This window comes from Acomys minous (assembly GCF_964271855.1).
Source record: "Acomys minous genome assembly, chromosome: 14".
In the NCBI taxonomy this organism is placed as follows: domain Eukaryota; kingdom Metazoa; phylum Chordata; class Mammalia; order Rodentia; family Muridae; genus Acomys; species Acomys minous.
In genome coordinates, this window is record NC_140496.1 from 49,924,968 (window position 1) to 49,938,442 (window position 13,475).

The 13,475-nt window shown below is 47.8% G+C and overlaps 1 protein-coding gene across 5 annotated transcripts in view; it reads left to right on the top strand.

The window, feature by feature from the left end:
• The window catches only part of ARHGAP10 (Rho GTPase activating protein 10), a 269,421-nt gene that overhangs the window by 80,036 nt on the left and 175,910 nt on the right, over positions 1-13,475 (top strand). For all 5 annotated transcript variants that reach the window (XM_084755701.1, XM_084755703.1, XM_084755700.1 and 2 more), the window contains exons 2-3: positions 1,473-1,568; positions 1,648-1,709. In XM_084755701.1, the coding sequence (XP_084611827.1) occupies positions 1,473-1,568; positions 1,648-1,709 (158 nt within the window). The remainder of the gene's footprint in view (positions 1-1,472; positions 1,569-1,647; positions 1,710-13,475) is intronic.

Here is a 13,475-nt window from a genome sequence, read left to right on the forward strand (position 1 = left end):
CCTGTGTTTGCTGTTCTGGTTTTCACACTGTCTGGCTATACACTGCGTTTTCATGCTGTTAGCAGACGCGGCCTGCCCCCCCCCCCCCCCTTACAGGACTGAGTCACGCTGAGAGCTTCCTATTGCACATTTGCAAATGTCCGTGTGCAAGAGTTTTATCTTGGAAATTTACCAATATTTCTGGGTTGTGGGACTTAACCAAATTTACCTGAAACTGCCAAGCTACAAGAGTAATTACGTCAGGCTCGCCAGGGCTGTGAGATATGTGTTTCTCTTCACACACTTTTGGCAGCGAGGTGATTGAGTTCTCCTGAGGTTCTTGGTGTCAGTTTCCTGACCACTGACGGTGGAGCACCTTTTCATGTGGCCGCAGGCCACTTGAATTTCTTTCACTTCCTTTTGTGATGTGCATGGTTTACCCAATTTTTAAAAAGCAGTTCAGTTTTAAAAGCAGTTATTTATACTTTATGGTTGTATGCTTATGTTCAGTTGTCTTTAGAATTTTACCCTAATCAGCACAATTAGTCCCACGTTATTCAACTTTTCCCTTGTGAGTCGTCGTGCCGAGACGTCGTGCGTGCTCAGCCCACGTGCTGCCACCAAGCTGCACCCTTTAGTTGGCTGACTTCATATGTGGAGCTTCCCAGCTTCTAGAAGCCTGTGATGAAAAGAGGAAATGACAAGGTCTATAGTGCTTTTGGAGAATTAGTTTTCCTATTAATATAATTTTTATCTGTGATGATTTAGTCTCAGTCTTTAAGACTATGTTACCTCTGTAGTGCTGCACTCCCTGAGCATTTTCACTGGGAATATTCTGGTGTCCTGGCTGGCATGGATTTCTCTCTCCCTCCCTCCCTCTGTCCCTCCCTCCCTCCCTTCCTGCCTCCCTCCTTTCTCTCCCTCTCTCCCTCCTTCTGCCTCCCCTCTCTCCGTCCCTCCCCTCCCTCCCTCCATTGTTGGGGTGCTCATAGTGGTACAGTTGATTAAAAACTGGCTCAATGTCCAGATCCTACGGAGCACCCCAGGAGTGCTGTCAGCTGTGCTTGCTGAATTATCTTGCGAATTTAGGAATGCATTCTGACCTGATTGAGGAGGAGAAAGCAAAGTGTTGAAGGCTGTGCAGTCATCAGCAGGGAGGGAATGAGGTGGGGGGAGGACAACACAGGGGGTGGGGGGTGGGGGGGGCGACAGAGGTGATGGGTGGGGGGACAACAGAGGGGGTGGGTGTGGGAGGGGTGGGTGGGGGGACAACAGAGGCGACGGGGTGGGGTGGGGGGAGGAGGTGAGGGTGGGGGGGGCAGGGCATGTGCCAAGTGCAAGACCACAGGGCATGATGGGATTATGCCTTTCTCATACCGAGTGCAGCACAGTTCTTGTTCTACCCAAAGTAAAAAAAAAATGCTTTTTTTGGGAAGGGGTAGTCCTTGGCTTTAAAGCAAGGGCCCTGTTCATCACTCTCCCTTTCTTCCCAGGTCTCTCGGCAGCCCAGCGGAAGTTTGCACACTCACTCCGAGACTTTAAATTTGAGTTTATCGGGGATGCGGAGACTGACGATGAGCGATGCATAGGTAAGGAGAGTGTGGGGCCCGCTTGGCTTTCCTGTGCGTCACCCAGCATAGACTCACTCATGCCTCTCTCTCTTTACAGATGCCTCCTTACGGGAATTTTCCAACTTTTTGAAGAATCTGGAAGAACAGAGAGAAATCATGGTGAGTTACAGGGACGCAAATTCACTGCTTACCAGATTTCCAAGAGGGCACAGTGCGGGCGGTGAAGCTGGGCCTGACTAGCCTGGATGCATTGAGTGCTTTAATGGGTGGAGTTTTCAGGGCTCTGGTTCTGGGTCCATGATGGTTCAGACTGTGAGCAGTTCTCAGGCAGGGTTCTAGGCCTCTAGGCTGACCTTTTTATCTTCTCTATATAGCAGAGGGCTGGGTGCCGGTTTTGCATTTGGTTAGCAGAGCCTTTTGATTTATATAGATGTTATCCCGAAGCTAAAAGCAGGACCGAGGGAGCCCAGGGATGACTTTGAGCCTTTGCTCTGGATTGCTGGTCTGTGAGGGTGGACACAGCTCAGATCTGGATGTCTCTGAAGTTCCTCTCTGCACTGAGAGGATGGGATTCTGATCCTAATGAGAGATTCTCCACCTGCGACTTTCCCTTGCTCTTGGGGTTATTGGCTGCCAGTCCTCAGGAACAAGAGAACAGAAGCAAAGAACTGGGGATTCAGCGGAGGGGGGCAGGGGGAGGAGGGGGCAAGGGGACGCGTGGACGCGGGGCTTGAGCTGGAATGGAAATGGCCTCTCGGGACCAGCTGCTGGGAAGCAGATCAATTTTATTTGGGGTCAAAGAGGGCTATATAGAACTTTGCAGAGGGGGTAGGTATATCCAGGGTGGGCGAAGGTCATTGGCTGAGGGGCTAAAGTTCTCAGATCCCTCTTTGGCCTGGAGAGGCGTTGCAGGACTCCCAGGCACTTGCTGAGTGGATTCTTATCTTGTACCTTCCCAAAGGACTGTGAGACCTTTCTCAGGTAGAAGGTGTGGGGGATCCGGGACCCACAAAGAGAGTTTTCCACTTGACACCAAGCCCAGGGCTTTCTGGACATGGCAGACTGCTACTTTAGCAGCAGGATTTCCCAATATCCACCCAGTGCCCTCCCTGAGCTCAGTGATGGAGTTGTAGCAGATTGAATGATCTTTGTCAAGCTCACTGTAAAGTTTGTGCTTTTTCAATTACAGACAGACTCACGTTGTGATTACTCCTGAGTTTCCACACTCTGTTCATATTGATACCCATTCCCCCACTGCTTTAAACTAACTAGAGCTTGCAGAAGACACTGGGTTTAATGTCCCCCATAAACAATAAAATAAAAAACTGTTCTTTATTTGTTATCCCATCCCTTGTATCCTCCCATTCCTCCCTCCCTCCCATTTTCCCCTTACTCCCCTATGACTGTGACTGAGGGGGACCTCCTCCCCCTGTATATGCTCATAGGGTATCAAATCTCTTCTTGGTAGCCTGCTATCCTTTCTCTGAGTGCCACCAGGCCTCCCCATCCAGGGGACGTGACCAAATATGGGGCATCAGAGTTCGTGTGAAAGTCAGTCCCCACTCTCCACTCAACTGTGGAGAGTGTCCTGTCCATTGGCTAGATCTGGGTAGGGGTTCGAAGTTTACTGCACGTATTGTCCTTGGCTGGTGCCATAGTTTGAGCAGGACCCCTGGGTCCAGATCTGCCCATCATAATGTTCTTCTTGTAGGTTTCTAGGACCCTCTGGATCCTTCTATTTCCCCATTCTCCCATGCTTCTCTGACCTAGAGTCCCAGTAGTATGTCCTCCCCTCTGTCCCACTTTCCTGGTAAGTGAAGACTTTCATGGGACATATCCCTTGGGCTAGTGTCCAGATATAAGTGAGTATATACCATTTGACTCTTTGTGCTTCTGGGTGAACTCACTCATTATGATCATTTCTAGTTCAATCCATTTGTCCACAAACTTCAGAAATTCCTTGTTTTTAATAACAGAGTAGTATTTCATAGTGTAAATGGACTCTTCAGAGCAAACACTACCTAGAATTCTGTTGAAGTGTGAGTAGGTTCAGATGTGACAATGCTACTGCCGCTGAACATGGTAACTAAAGCAGCCAGCTGTGCCGTGTGCTGGTGTTGCCGCTGCCGCTGAACATGGTAACTGAAGTGGTCAGCTATGCCCCTGTGCTGGTGTTGCCGCTGCCGCTGAACATGGTGACTAAAGCAGGCAGCTGTGCCGTGCGCTAGTGTTGCTCTCCGTTATTTACTTCATTTAAAGGCTTTGATTATCATGCCAACTCTATAGAAAAGTTACTCCACCCTGTTTTATAAGTGAGGAAACTGAGTCACAAGACAGATATCTCCAAGTAGGAGGTAGAGCCCCAGCCTCCCCTCATACCACGTAGCCGGCTTCCTCTTTGAATTCTCTAGGTTGTGCCTCGTGGCGTGTCTGTCAGGTGCGCTTGCATTAAGGGGCAGAAATTTTGGGATGGAATTAATTTTGAATTTAAAAGTAACACAGCCACTTTTTCTAAAATCTCATAGTTTGCACTCTGCCCTATATTCTGAGACACTTTCTAGATGTTAAACATTCCATGGAGGGAGCTGGGAAGATGTCGATTCAAGTTTGGGTTCCCAGCACTCCTGTATGAAGGTCAGGGGTGCAGCAGTGTGCACACAGGGTGCTAGTGCAGAGGTGTGGACACAGGGGGATCCCTGGGCTCCATAGCCAGGGAGGGACTGAGCTGGTGAGTCCTGGGTTCACTGAGGCTCTGTCTCAAAAATGAAGGCGGAAGAAGTAACTGAGGAAGACACCAGCCGTTGACCTTTGACCATTATGCACATGCATCTGCAAACAGATGTGTGCACATATGAGCAATTACACATGAATTTCATGGAGTGCATGTGAAGACAGTGTGGTCACATGGAGTTTTCCTAGTACCCACTTATAGGTTTAACTAGTGTTTGTATAACGCCATAGTCACTAATTTCTTAGCTGTTTGTAAAGACTAAATGTGACATTAGATCAAAATAGTGCCATGATATCCTTCTGCATTCTGTGACGGAGAGGCATGGGGGTGTGGCTTGTAACAGAATGTCTTGGTTTATATTATATAAGAGGTGCGTGTGCAGTGTGTGTGTGTGTGTGTGTGTGTGTGTAACACTTTAGCATTTAGTCATTCTTTTCTGGGATGCTGAGCACGTGGCCAGCATTTATTGGTCTTTTCTGTTTTTATTGGTTGGAATCTGAGGGCTTGGTAGCTGTGGTCTCAGTAGGAATGGCCCATGTGTGAACGCTTGTGGCACTATTAGGAGGTGTGGCAGTGTAGCGTAGGTGTGACCTTGTTATGAGTGTCCCTGTCGAGCAGGCTTTGAGGTCTCCTATGCTCAAGCTGTGTCCAGTGTGGCACACAGTCTCCTTCTGCTGCCTGTGGATCCAGATGTAGAACTCTGAGCCACCTCTCCAGCACCACGTCTGCCTGCGTGCCGCCATGCCGCTCACCGTGATGACAGTGGCCTAAACCTCTGCGCTGTAAGCCATCCTCAGTAAAATGCTTTTTTTTAGAAGAGTTGCCGGGGTCACGGTGTCTCCTCCCAGCAATAGAAACTCTGAGACAGTAGCAAGCACTGCCAAGTATCCTGCATTCACAGTTAGACACGGAGTGGGCAGCAGGCAGTGACAAGTGCTGCAGGTCAGAACAGATGGGTAGGGAGCTGTGGTGAGCCAGGCAGAGGGGGTTGTGTGCTGTTAGGTGTCATCCTCCGTGTTCAGGAAGTCAGCTCTAGGCAGAGTTGGGCTGTGCTTCAGACTCCTACAGGAAGACCACGGGGCTGCTTTCTGCTTTGGTGGTCTGTTTCCTGTTCCCTGGCGTGAATTGATGAGCTCAGGAGACTGGAATGTGCTCTCCGACTCTGATGCAGATAAGGCGGGTCACTGAGATTCTGTTAGCTGACTGCTGAGTCAGCTGTGGGGAGGCACCTGACTGCAGTGCAGCTGCCTGAGGTGAGACGAGGGTGACGAAGTTGGGTTCCTAGTGCAGCGCAGGCGTGAGAACAGGATTGTGTCTTTGGAAGACTTCGAATGGTACAGCGTGTTAGAACTGACATGTGCGTTGGGTGTGGTGCCTGCACGCCTTTAATCCCAGGACTGAGGAGGCAGATGCAGGCAGATCTGTGACTTTGAAGCCAGCCCAGTCTACAGAGAGAGTTCCAGGACAGCTAGGGTTACAGAGAAATCCTGTCTTGAAAAAAACAAAACAAACAAAAAAGAAAAGAAAAGAAAAGAAAACAACAACAACAACAAAAAAAAACCCTAAAAAAAAAAACCAAACCAAACCAACTAAATGAAAAAACCAAAAACACAAAAAGCTAGAAAACCTCCAACTACCTCAAAACTGGCACGAGGGAAGAGGAAAGCCATTGGAAACAGCCACAGGCCCCCAGAGGATGAGAACAAGACAGGACAGCAGCTTAGTGTGCGAAGTGTGCGAAATCCAAACACAAGAAGAGTACCATGGTGCGCTGCAAGTTCTCAGCACCCAGGGTCCCCTCTGACCCTGTCTCTCCTGTACTCCTAATTCTCCTGCTGTCATTTTGACAGCACATCATTGTAGTGTCTCATGTACAAATATACATTCCAAGTACAAATACCTCAGGACATATCTCAGGAAGGTGCCTCTTTAACAATAACACAAAATGCCTTTGTTCCAGAAAACAATTCAGATTTGGATTCGTTTCTGCTGTCCCTCTCACAGTAGTAGTTTGTCTGTCTGAATCATCCATCATTCAAATAGGTTATACTTGATTATACATTTCTAAATCAGTTCAAATTTGTGTGTTTTCATCTTTTTCACTTGACCAGAATTTAGAATTATTATTTTTGTGGGGGGTGGGGGCAGTGGTGGGACACAAAGTCTTAATCTTGAAGTCATCTGGTCTTTGTCTCTGAGTGCTGGGTGCAGGCATGTTCTGCTACACGCAGCCTGCCAAGTGCTGGGTCCAGGCATGTCTCACTACACGCAGTCTCCTGAGTGCTGGGTCCAGGCATGTCTCACGACACTCAAGTCTCCCGAGTACTGGGTCCAGGCATGTCTCACTACACGCAGTCTCCTGAGTGCTGGGTCCAGGCATGCATTGTCACACGCAGTGAGCTGATACTCTGGATGTGTTGTTTAACACATCTTTAGAAGCAGACCTCTCCTGAGTCACCATAGAGTGCAGCAATGAACTGAATAAAAGTCAAAAGGCATGCGCCATTTAACGACGCTGATGTTAAGTGGCCCTCTGTGTAATCCTGTTAGTGACCTCTTCTTCTGGAGCATGAAAGCTGGATGACATCATCACGGCTCCCTTTGGGTCTTTAAAACCCTTTGAAGGCTCATGAAAAGCGATTGTTACATTTGGGTACACACATCTGTCAACTTGGAATAAGAGCAGATACCTCCCTCAAGGGCCTTTTCTGTGTGGTCTTGGAGAATAAAGTGTCAGTTAGCAAGTTGATCAGAACAGACCAAGGATGAAGTATAGAGTGTGCTTGGCAGGAAGAGGGGTGCAGCTAAGCCCGTGGCTGCTGGAGATGGGGAAGCTGTGCTGGACCAGGGAGCACTGGGCCGAGGAACAGGGAGGGAGTCAGCTGCTCTAGGAAGCTCCGCCCCTCTCATCACAGCAGTAAGGGGGCAGGGAGGGGTCTTGAGCAGCTAAACTGAACGCAGGTGCTTTCTGAGAACTTAGAACAAAACACAGTCAACAAGCCCCTTAAAACCAGCTCAAACTAGGAGCGTGTTAAAAGCCACAGGTTGGGAAAGGAGACATTCCCTAAAGTTGTTTCTGAGAAGGCTATTGCAATTTTAGTGAAAGCAATCATTATTTCTCATCCTCTGAAATTAAATAATAGTGAAGCACAGTCATTGGATATTTATAGTTAAGTTTTAGTCAGTAAAAGGAAAAAAGTTAAAACCTACATAAAGCAAAGCCCATTGCCAACTGCTGTGGACTGTTCTTTACTGACTACGTGTTCCGTGTTCCGTAGGTCTCTGGGCTTGAAAGGGTCAGTGCAAGCTGTGCTTGCTACATGCCAGGTGCTGTGCTGTGACAGTGACCGACACAGCTCTTTCTCCTGGGTAACTGGATAACCACGGGAGTGGGGGTGGGGGGTGCAGTCAAAGCACGTGCACCCCGGAATTCTGAGGTAACAGAGGCTGAGCAGGGTCGAGTCTTTCAGTTAGCAGTTAGGCACAGCTGAGTTAACGTGCTGCCCCTCCTTGAGGAAGGTACTAGTGCCATTTGGAGAAGGAGGGGGGGTCTGTGTTGAGTATCTGCTGCTCCCGTCTGCTGCTATTAATACATTACTGAGTTTATGGCTGGGGCTCAGTGGTGAGGCGTGCTCAGGGTGAAGGTTCAACCCCCGTGTCAAATAAAACTATGAACTGAAATTCTGTGACTCACTGGAAAGCGAAGCAGACAGAGTACCAGTTTAATAAAAATGGTCACCATCTGTTCCACACCCCAGAGTTCGGTCTCCACCAGTGGATATGCCCAGCCCTCTAGACAGTCAATGCTGTATGTTTCAGGACAGGGTTTCTAAGTGAGTGATTTTGCTCCTAATGTTTCTGACCCTGACTATGGAAGTGAAGACACCTAAACTAGGGGGCTGAGCCGGACACACTAAGAGGCCAGAAATGGTACGCTCGTGTCTGTGCATGCTGTCCGAGGGATGCTGCCAGCATTCCTGCGATGTTCTGTGTGGCCTGACGGGACATGGTGTACTTGTCTGAGGTGGGCAGCTGCCCAAGGCTCTAGGGCCTTTTAAAATAGTGCTAGAGCATTTATGAGCATCTCTGAAAAGCTCTTCATAGTATATTTACTTCCCTAAGTAAATCCTTTGAGCAGACTGAGTTTGTGCTTTCTTGCCAGCCTGCAAATGAGGATTCAGTTTCTGAGGATTGTGGCAAATCAGAGCAGGGTTGGGCCAGAGGGTCAGAAAAGCTTCAAGGAACAGTGCTTGTGGGAGATGGAAAGGAGAACTTTCCAGGTGGTGTCAGGGGTGCCGTAGACAGTGTTCAGTGCTGCCGTTTTATGTTGACGGTGCTGAGTCAGGCAGGGCAACTTTTCTACCTTCAAAAAAGTAGTCTGGAAAAAAAAAAATAGTATTCTGAGCTATGCTATAATCACTTTAATTTTTGGCACTTGATTTTTTATCCTAAACTATTACTGCTTTTTATAAAAATGTTTTATGATGTTGCTGAAATAATATTGATTAAAGCAAATGAATGTTTTTTACTCTTTAAGAGATAACGTTTTGTGTCCTTCAGCAGGTGTGTCTGCCCCACAGCTGGTGTTCTCTCAGCATGTGTCTGGGCCAGCATCACCTTCATCTAGTGTGGTGGTTGGTTTCCACTGTTGAGTTGGTAGGACTTGGGATAGCCTAGGAGACCCAGCTGTAGGCTTGCCTGGGGACATGTTTCCAGCAAGGATTAACTGAGGGGCCAGTGTCCACTCTGAGTGTGGGTACCACAGACCCATGGCTTGCTTCATTTGCTGTCATGCTTCTCCATGGCTGACCGTGCACTCTTAAACCTGGGGCCACAATGAGTCTGTATCCCCTTAAGTCACTTCTGTCGGGCGTTTTGTCCCTGTATAACTGAGGTGATTACCGCACTGGCAATTTGCTTGAAATGCCCATTCTCAGACTGTGCTCAGACTTACTGAGTTCTGAAATCCGAGTCACTAGCCCGTAAAATTTCCTTTGCCTCAGAGTTAGATCTTTCAAAAAGTTAAAAAATTATTTTTGAAATCCTTAATGCTAAGCAGGGGTTTCAATGACTCTTAACAGCTGAGCCTTTAACCTGCCAGTTCCATAGCCAGTTCTTTCACAGATAAAGTGGCCGCGGTGATTCTGTGGGCAGGAATGTTCGTGGTGGGAAAAATCTCGCAGTCCTTCATGAGAACAGTCCTTATGTGGCTTTAAAAGTTGTCCATGGCCGTGTGAGGTTTTTATGAGTTCAGGGCCAGCCTAGTCTACAGAGCCAATGAGTTCGGGGCCAGCCTGGTCTACAGAGCCAATTTCAGGATAGCCAAGGAAGGCTACTCATTGTCTCCAAAAACCTGAAACAAAATAAAACAAAACCCGAAACAGTTGCCCATGGCTTAATTTTACAAAGACCTTTTTTCTCCCTTTGGAAATGATCTTTACCATTTGATGATAATTTTTTCATATAATTTGTTGTTTTACCTTTTAAGCCCATTACAGTTTAGTCGGGTGTACATGCTCTGTTTCTGCATGGAGTGAGTCAGGAGGACTGGTGTGGGCAGGAGGCTTGGAGCCCTTTTTAGGAGAAGCCTCTTGCCCAGTGAGTCAGTCCCTTCTCTGTGGGTGACTCGGCGTCATCTGTGACCCTCCAGCCTGTCCACGCCAGGGTCCACTTCCCTGTCAGAGTTTATGCTTCCTCTATTTCATGTCTTTGCTTCTAAGGAATTGGCTTACTCTGGATTCTCCCTGCACCTACCCACCCCAGAGACACCAGAGCAGCGGCAGCTCCTTCCTCTAGTTGCCTAAGCTAGGGTATTGCTGGCAAGCAGCCGGGTCTACTGTTTCGCGGCGCGTACTTTGCAGTGGGTTAGGGCATCTGGTATCACACATGATTTGAAACACAAGAGAAAGTTGTGCCCATTGAACGAGTGACTTGTTTTGTGTGGCTAAGCTGGCAAAGGCTGCCATCTGTGGGAGACCAACAGGCAGGGGAAACATTCTGTTTATTGCCTTGGCTCTTTGTAACGTTGTCATCCTTTTCCGTACCACTTTGGGGTGGGCTTGGGAGCGATGGAGGAGTGGAAGGTAGAGATTGAATTCTGGCCTTTGTGCTCACTTGGGACATATTCTCTCAGTGGCCTACACCTTCAGCTACTTCCTTCAGCTTTGAACACGAGTGAAATGTGTGTGGTAAGTGCCTCGCGTGGCGGCTGCCCATCTGCCAGGGGGCAGCACGAGTAGATGTGTAAACAAGTGCAAGCGGTCAGTATCCAGTTCAGTCAGTAAGTGATGGGCAGTTACTGAGGGGTTAATGAACCTCTGAGGTTGCTTGAAAGCCTGGCTTAAAGACCTGGTAGTTAAGTCAGGGAGAGCTCCCTAGCCAACAGCTCACAAGTGGGAGCTACTGAAGAGCAAGCGGAACCTTTAAAGGAGCCATCTGTCTCCAGAGTCCTTGGAGGCACGAAGGGAAAAAGGCTTGTTGAGGGACCCAGATTTTGCTGAGTAAGATGGAAGGTGATTCAGAAGTGTTAGGGTTCTGAGGAAGTTTTAGAAATGCCTTGACACAAGTAGTTTGTTTCCTTCTCCATGCATGCCCCTGGCGAGAACAAACCAACTCTCAAGGAGGCTCTTCTGAAAAGTAAAATATAAGTGCTAAGTTCACATAGAATAAGTTTTCCCTGGTAGGTATGAGACACTGGAGAGTTGTCACTTCGTGGCATGTTGTGTATTGACAGTGGTGTTTTGTTTGAGGCCAGCGGGATTAGCAGTGGCCACGATAGTGTGGAGGACTCTGGGAGTTTGTGCCAGTCACTGTTCTTCTCTCTGATGTGGGGAGAGGGACAAGGATGGCCTGTGGACTTCTTCCTTGTGTTAGCTTAAAGGCCAGGCCACCTACATCTGCCCACAGCTGTGGCTAAGCACTGCACAGGAGGCTCCTTTGCATGCACAGCCTTGCTCAGCTTTTCTTAGAGTTGCATTGCCTCCTCACGTGCACCAGCTCAGCTTCCCCAATTTTCCTCCCCTCCCCTCCCCTCCCCTCCTTTCTCCTGCCCTCCCCTGCCCTTCCCTCCCTTCCCCTCCCCTCCTCTCTCCTCCCCTGCCCTCCCTTCCCTTCTCCTCCCCTCTCCTCTTCTCCCCTGCCCTCCTCTCCCTTCCCCTCCCCTCTCCTCCCCTTCCCTCCCTTCCTCTCCCCTCCCCTGCCCTCCCCTCTCCCTTCCTTTGCTGGAACCAGACCTGTATCCACATCCTGCAGTTCTCTGTGCCCCTCCCTGTGCTCCCCCCCTCCCCCCCCCAACCCTTCCCCTAATGTATTTCTTGGCTTTCTAAGCTTTTTTTTTTTTTTTTTTTTTGGTCCCCTGTCTTTGTATTATTCTGACTAGCAGAAACAAACTTTTGTATCAGAAGTTTGTTCATTGGGCACAGAAGTGAGCACAGTAGTGTTAATGGTGGTTGTTATCAATGTGAGCAGGACATTTGTGTTTGGATAGACTGTTCTTTTAATTGGCTTACATCGCTAAAGCTTTATTCTCTAGCAAGTAGTATTTTTGGAAATTTTATTTTTCTTTCATATTGCAATGGTGTCTTGCCTGCATGTATGCCTGTGTGAGGGGGTAGGATCCCCTGGAGCTGGAGGCACAGTAGTTGTGAGCTGCAAATGTGGGTGCTGGGAATTGAACCTGAGTCCTCTGGAAGAGCAGTCAGTGCTGTTAACTGCTGAGCCAGCAGCAAATAGCTTTAAAAGCCTGTTCTGTACTTGGCCATGCTGTAGCACCTGAGGATGCAGTGGGGACAGATGCTTAGCGTGTGGCCACCTGGGAGAATGAGTTACCTTGAGCTTCCCAGCCAGGTGTGACCTGTGTGCCCAGAGAGGCTGGAGCTCCAGGCCCTTCTAGTTTTTGATGAGCTACTTTTTTCAGAGTTCTCTCTCTCTCTCTCTCTCTCTCTCTCTCTCTCTCTCTCATTGCCTTACTGGTTATATTGAGTGTGTGTGTGTGTTTTTTTTTTTCAGTCCAGCTCTGTCCATAATATAACTGATTTAAGAAATTGTAATTTTTGCCAGGCGTTGTGGCACACACCTTTAATCTCAGCACTCAGGAGACAGAGGCAAACAGATCTCTGTGAGTTTGAGGCCAGCCTGGTCTACAAATTGAGTGCAGGACAGCCAAGACTACACAGAGGAACCCTGTTTCGAAAAACCAAAACTCAAAGCAAACAAATAAAAAGAAGAAGAAGAAGAAGAAGAAGAAGAAGAAGAAGAAGAAGAAGAAGAAGAAGAAGAAGAAGAAGAAGAGCCCTATAATTTTCTTTTTCTGACTTAACACTGGAAAGCCAAACTTAAAAATTCTGTCTGATGATGCCTTTATAGCCTTCTGATCAACTAATCCCTTGCTTATTTCTGTGGGTTCTGAGTTCCTTCTCACAGTGTTCTGTCCAAGTATTTATTTTGTTTAAAAAAAAAGAGGAAAAAGAAGAAGAAGAAGCAGGGTCCTTACTGTCCCACACACAGAGAGGAGAGGCGGCCAAGTGTCCTTATTAGGCTAATTCCTTCCTGAGATGCACAGCAGTTTTTAAGTTACGGTTCTTACTATTTACTAAGCCTAAGTTAAAAAATTGTTACCAGTAAAGGGCATTAAATTTTAAGAATTATAGTCAAAATACCACTTCAGAGTCCCATTATTTACTTGTTTTGTTTCTCTCCCTTTTAGCCAATTTTCTGAGAGAGAGAGAGAGAGAGAGAGAGAGAGAGAGAGAGAGAGAGAGAGAGAGACTCTGACTAAAGACTTTGTAGAGCACAGACATTAAGAAGAGGACTCTTAAGCTTTTTGTAAAATTTGTTTATTTATTTATTTTCTGTATGTTGGTGATTTTCTTGCACATATGTGTAAAAGTGTCAGATCCCCTGGATTAGGAGTTACAGATAGTTGTGAGACACCTTGTGATTGCTAGGAATTGAACCCAGGTCCTCCAGAAAAATGGCCTGTTCCCTTTCTTACTGCTGAGCCCTCTCTCTAACCCCTCTTAAACTTTTGTAATGCACAGACTTTTCTCCCTCCCTCCCTCCCTCCCTCCCTCCCTCCCTCCCGCCCGCGCCTGGGAAGAAGTCTGGAACCAAGGCTCATGGGACGTCAGTTCCAGCCCTCTTGTTTTGTTGGTTTCAAGTTAATTGGGATTTAGGATTGAAAACTGATAAGCATT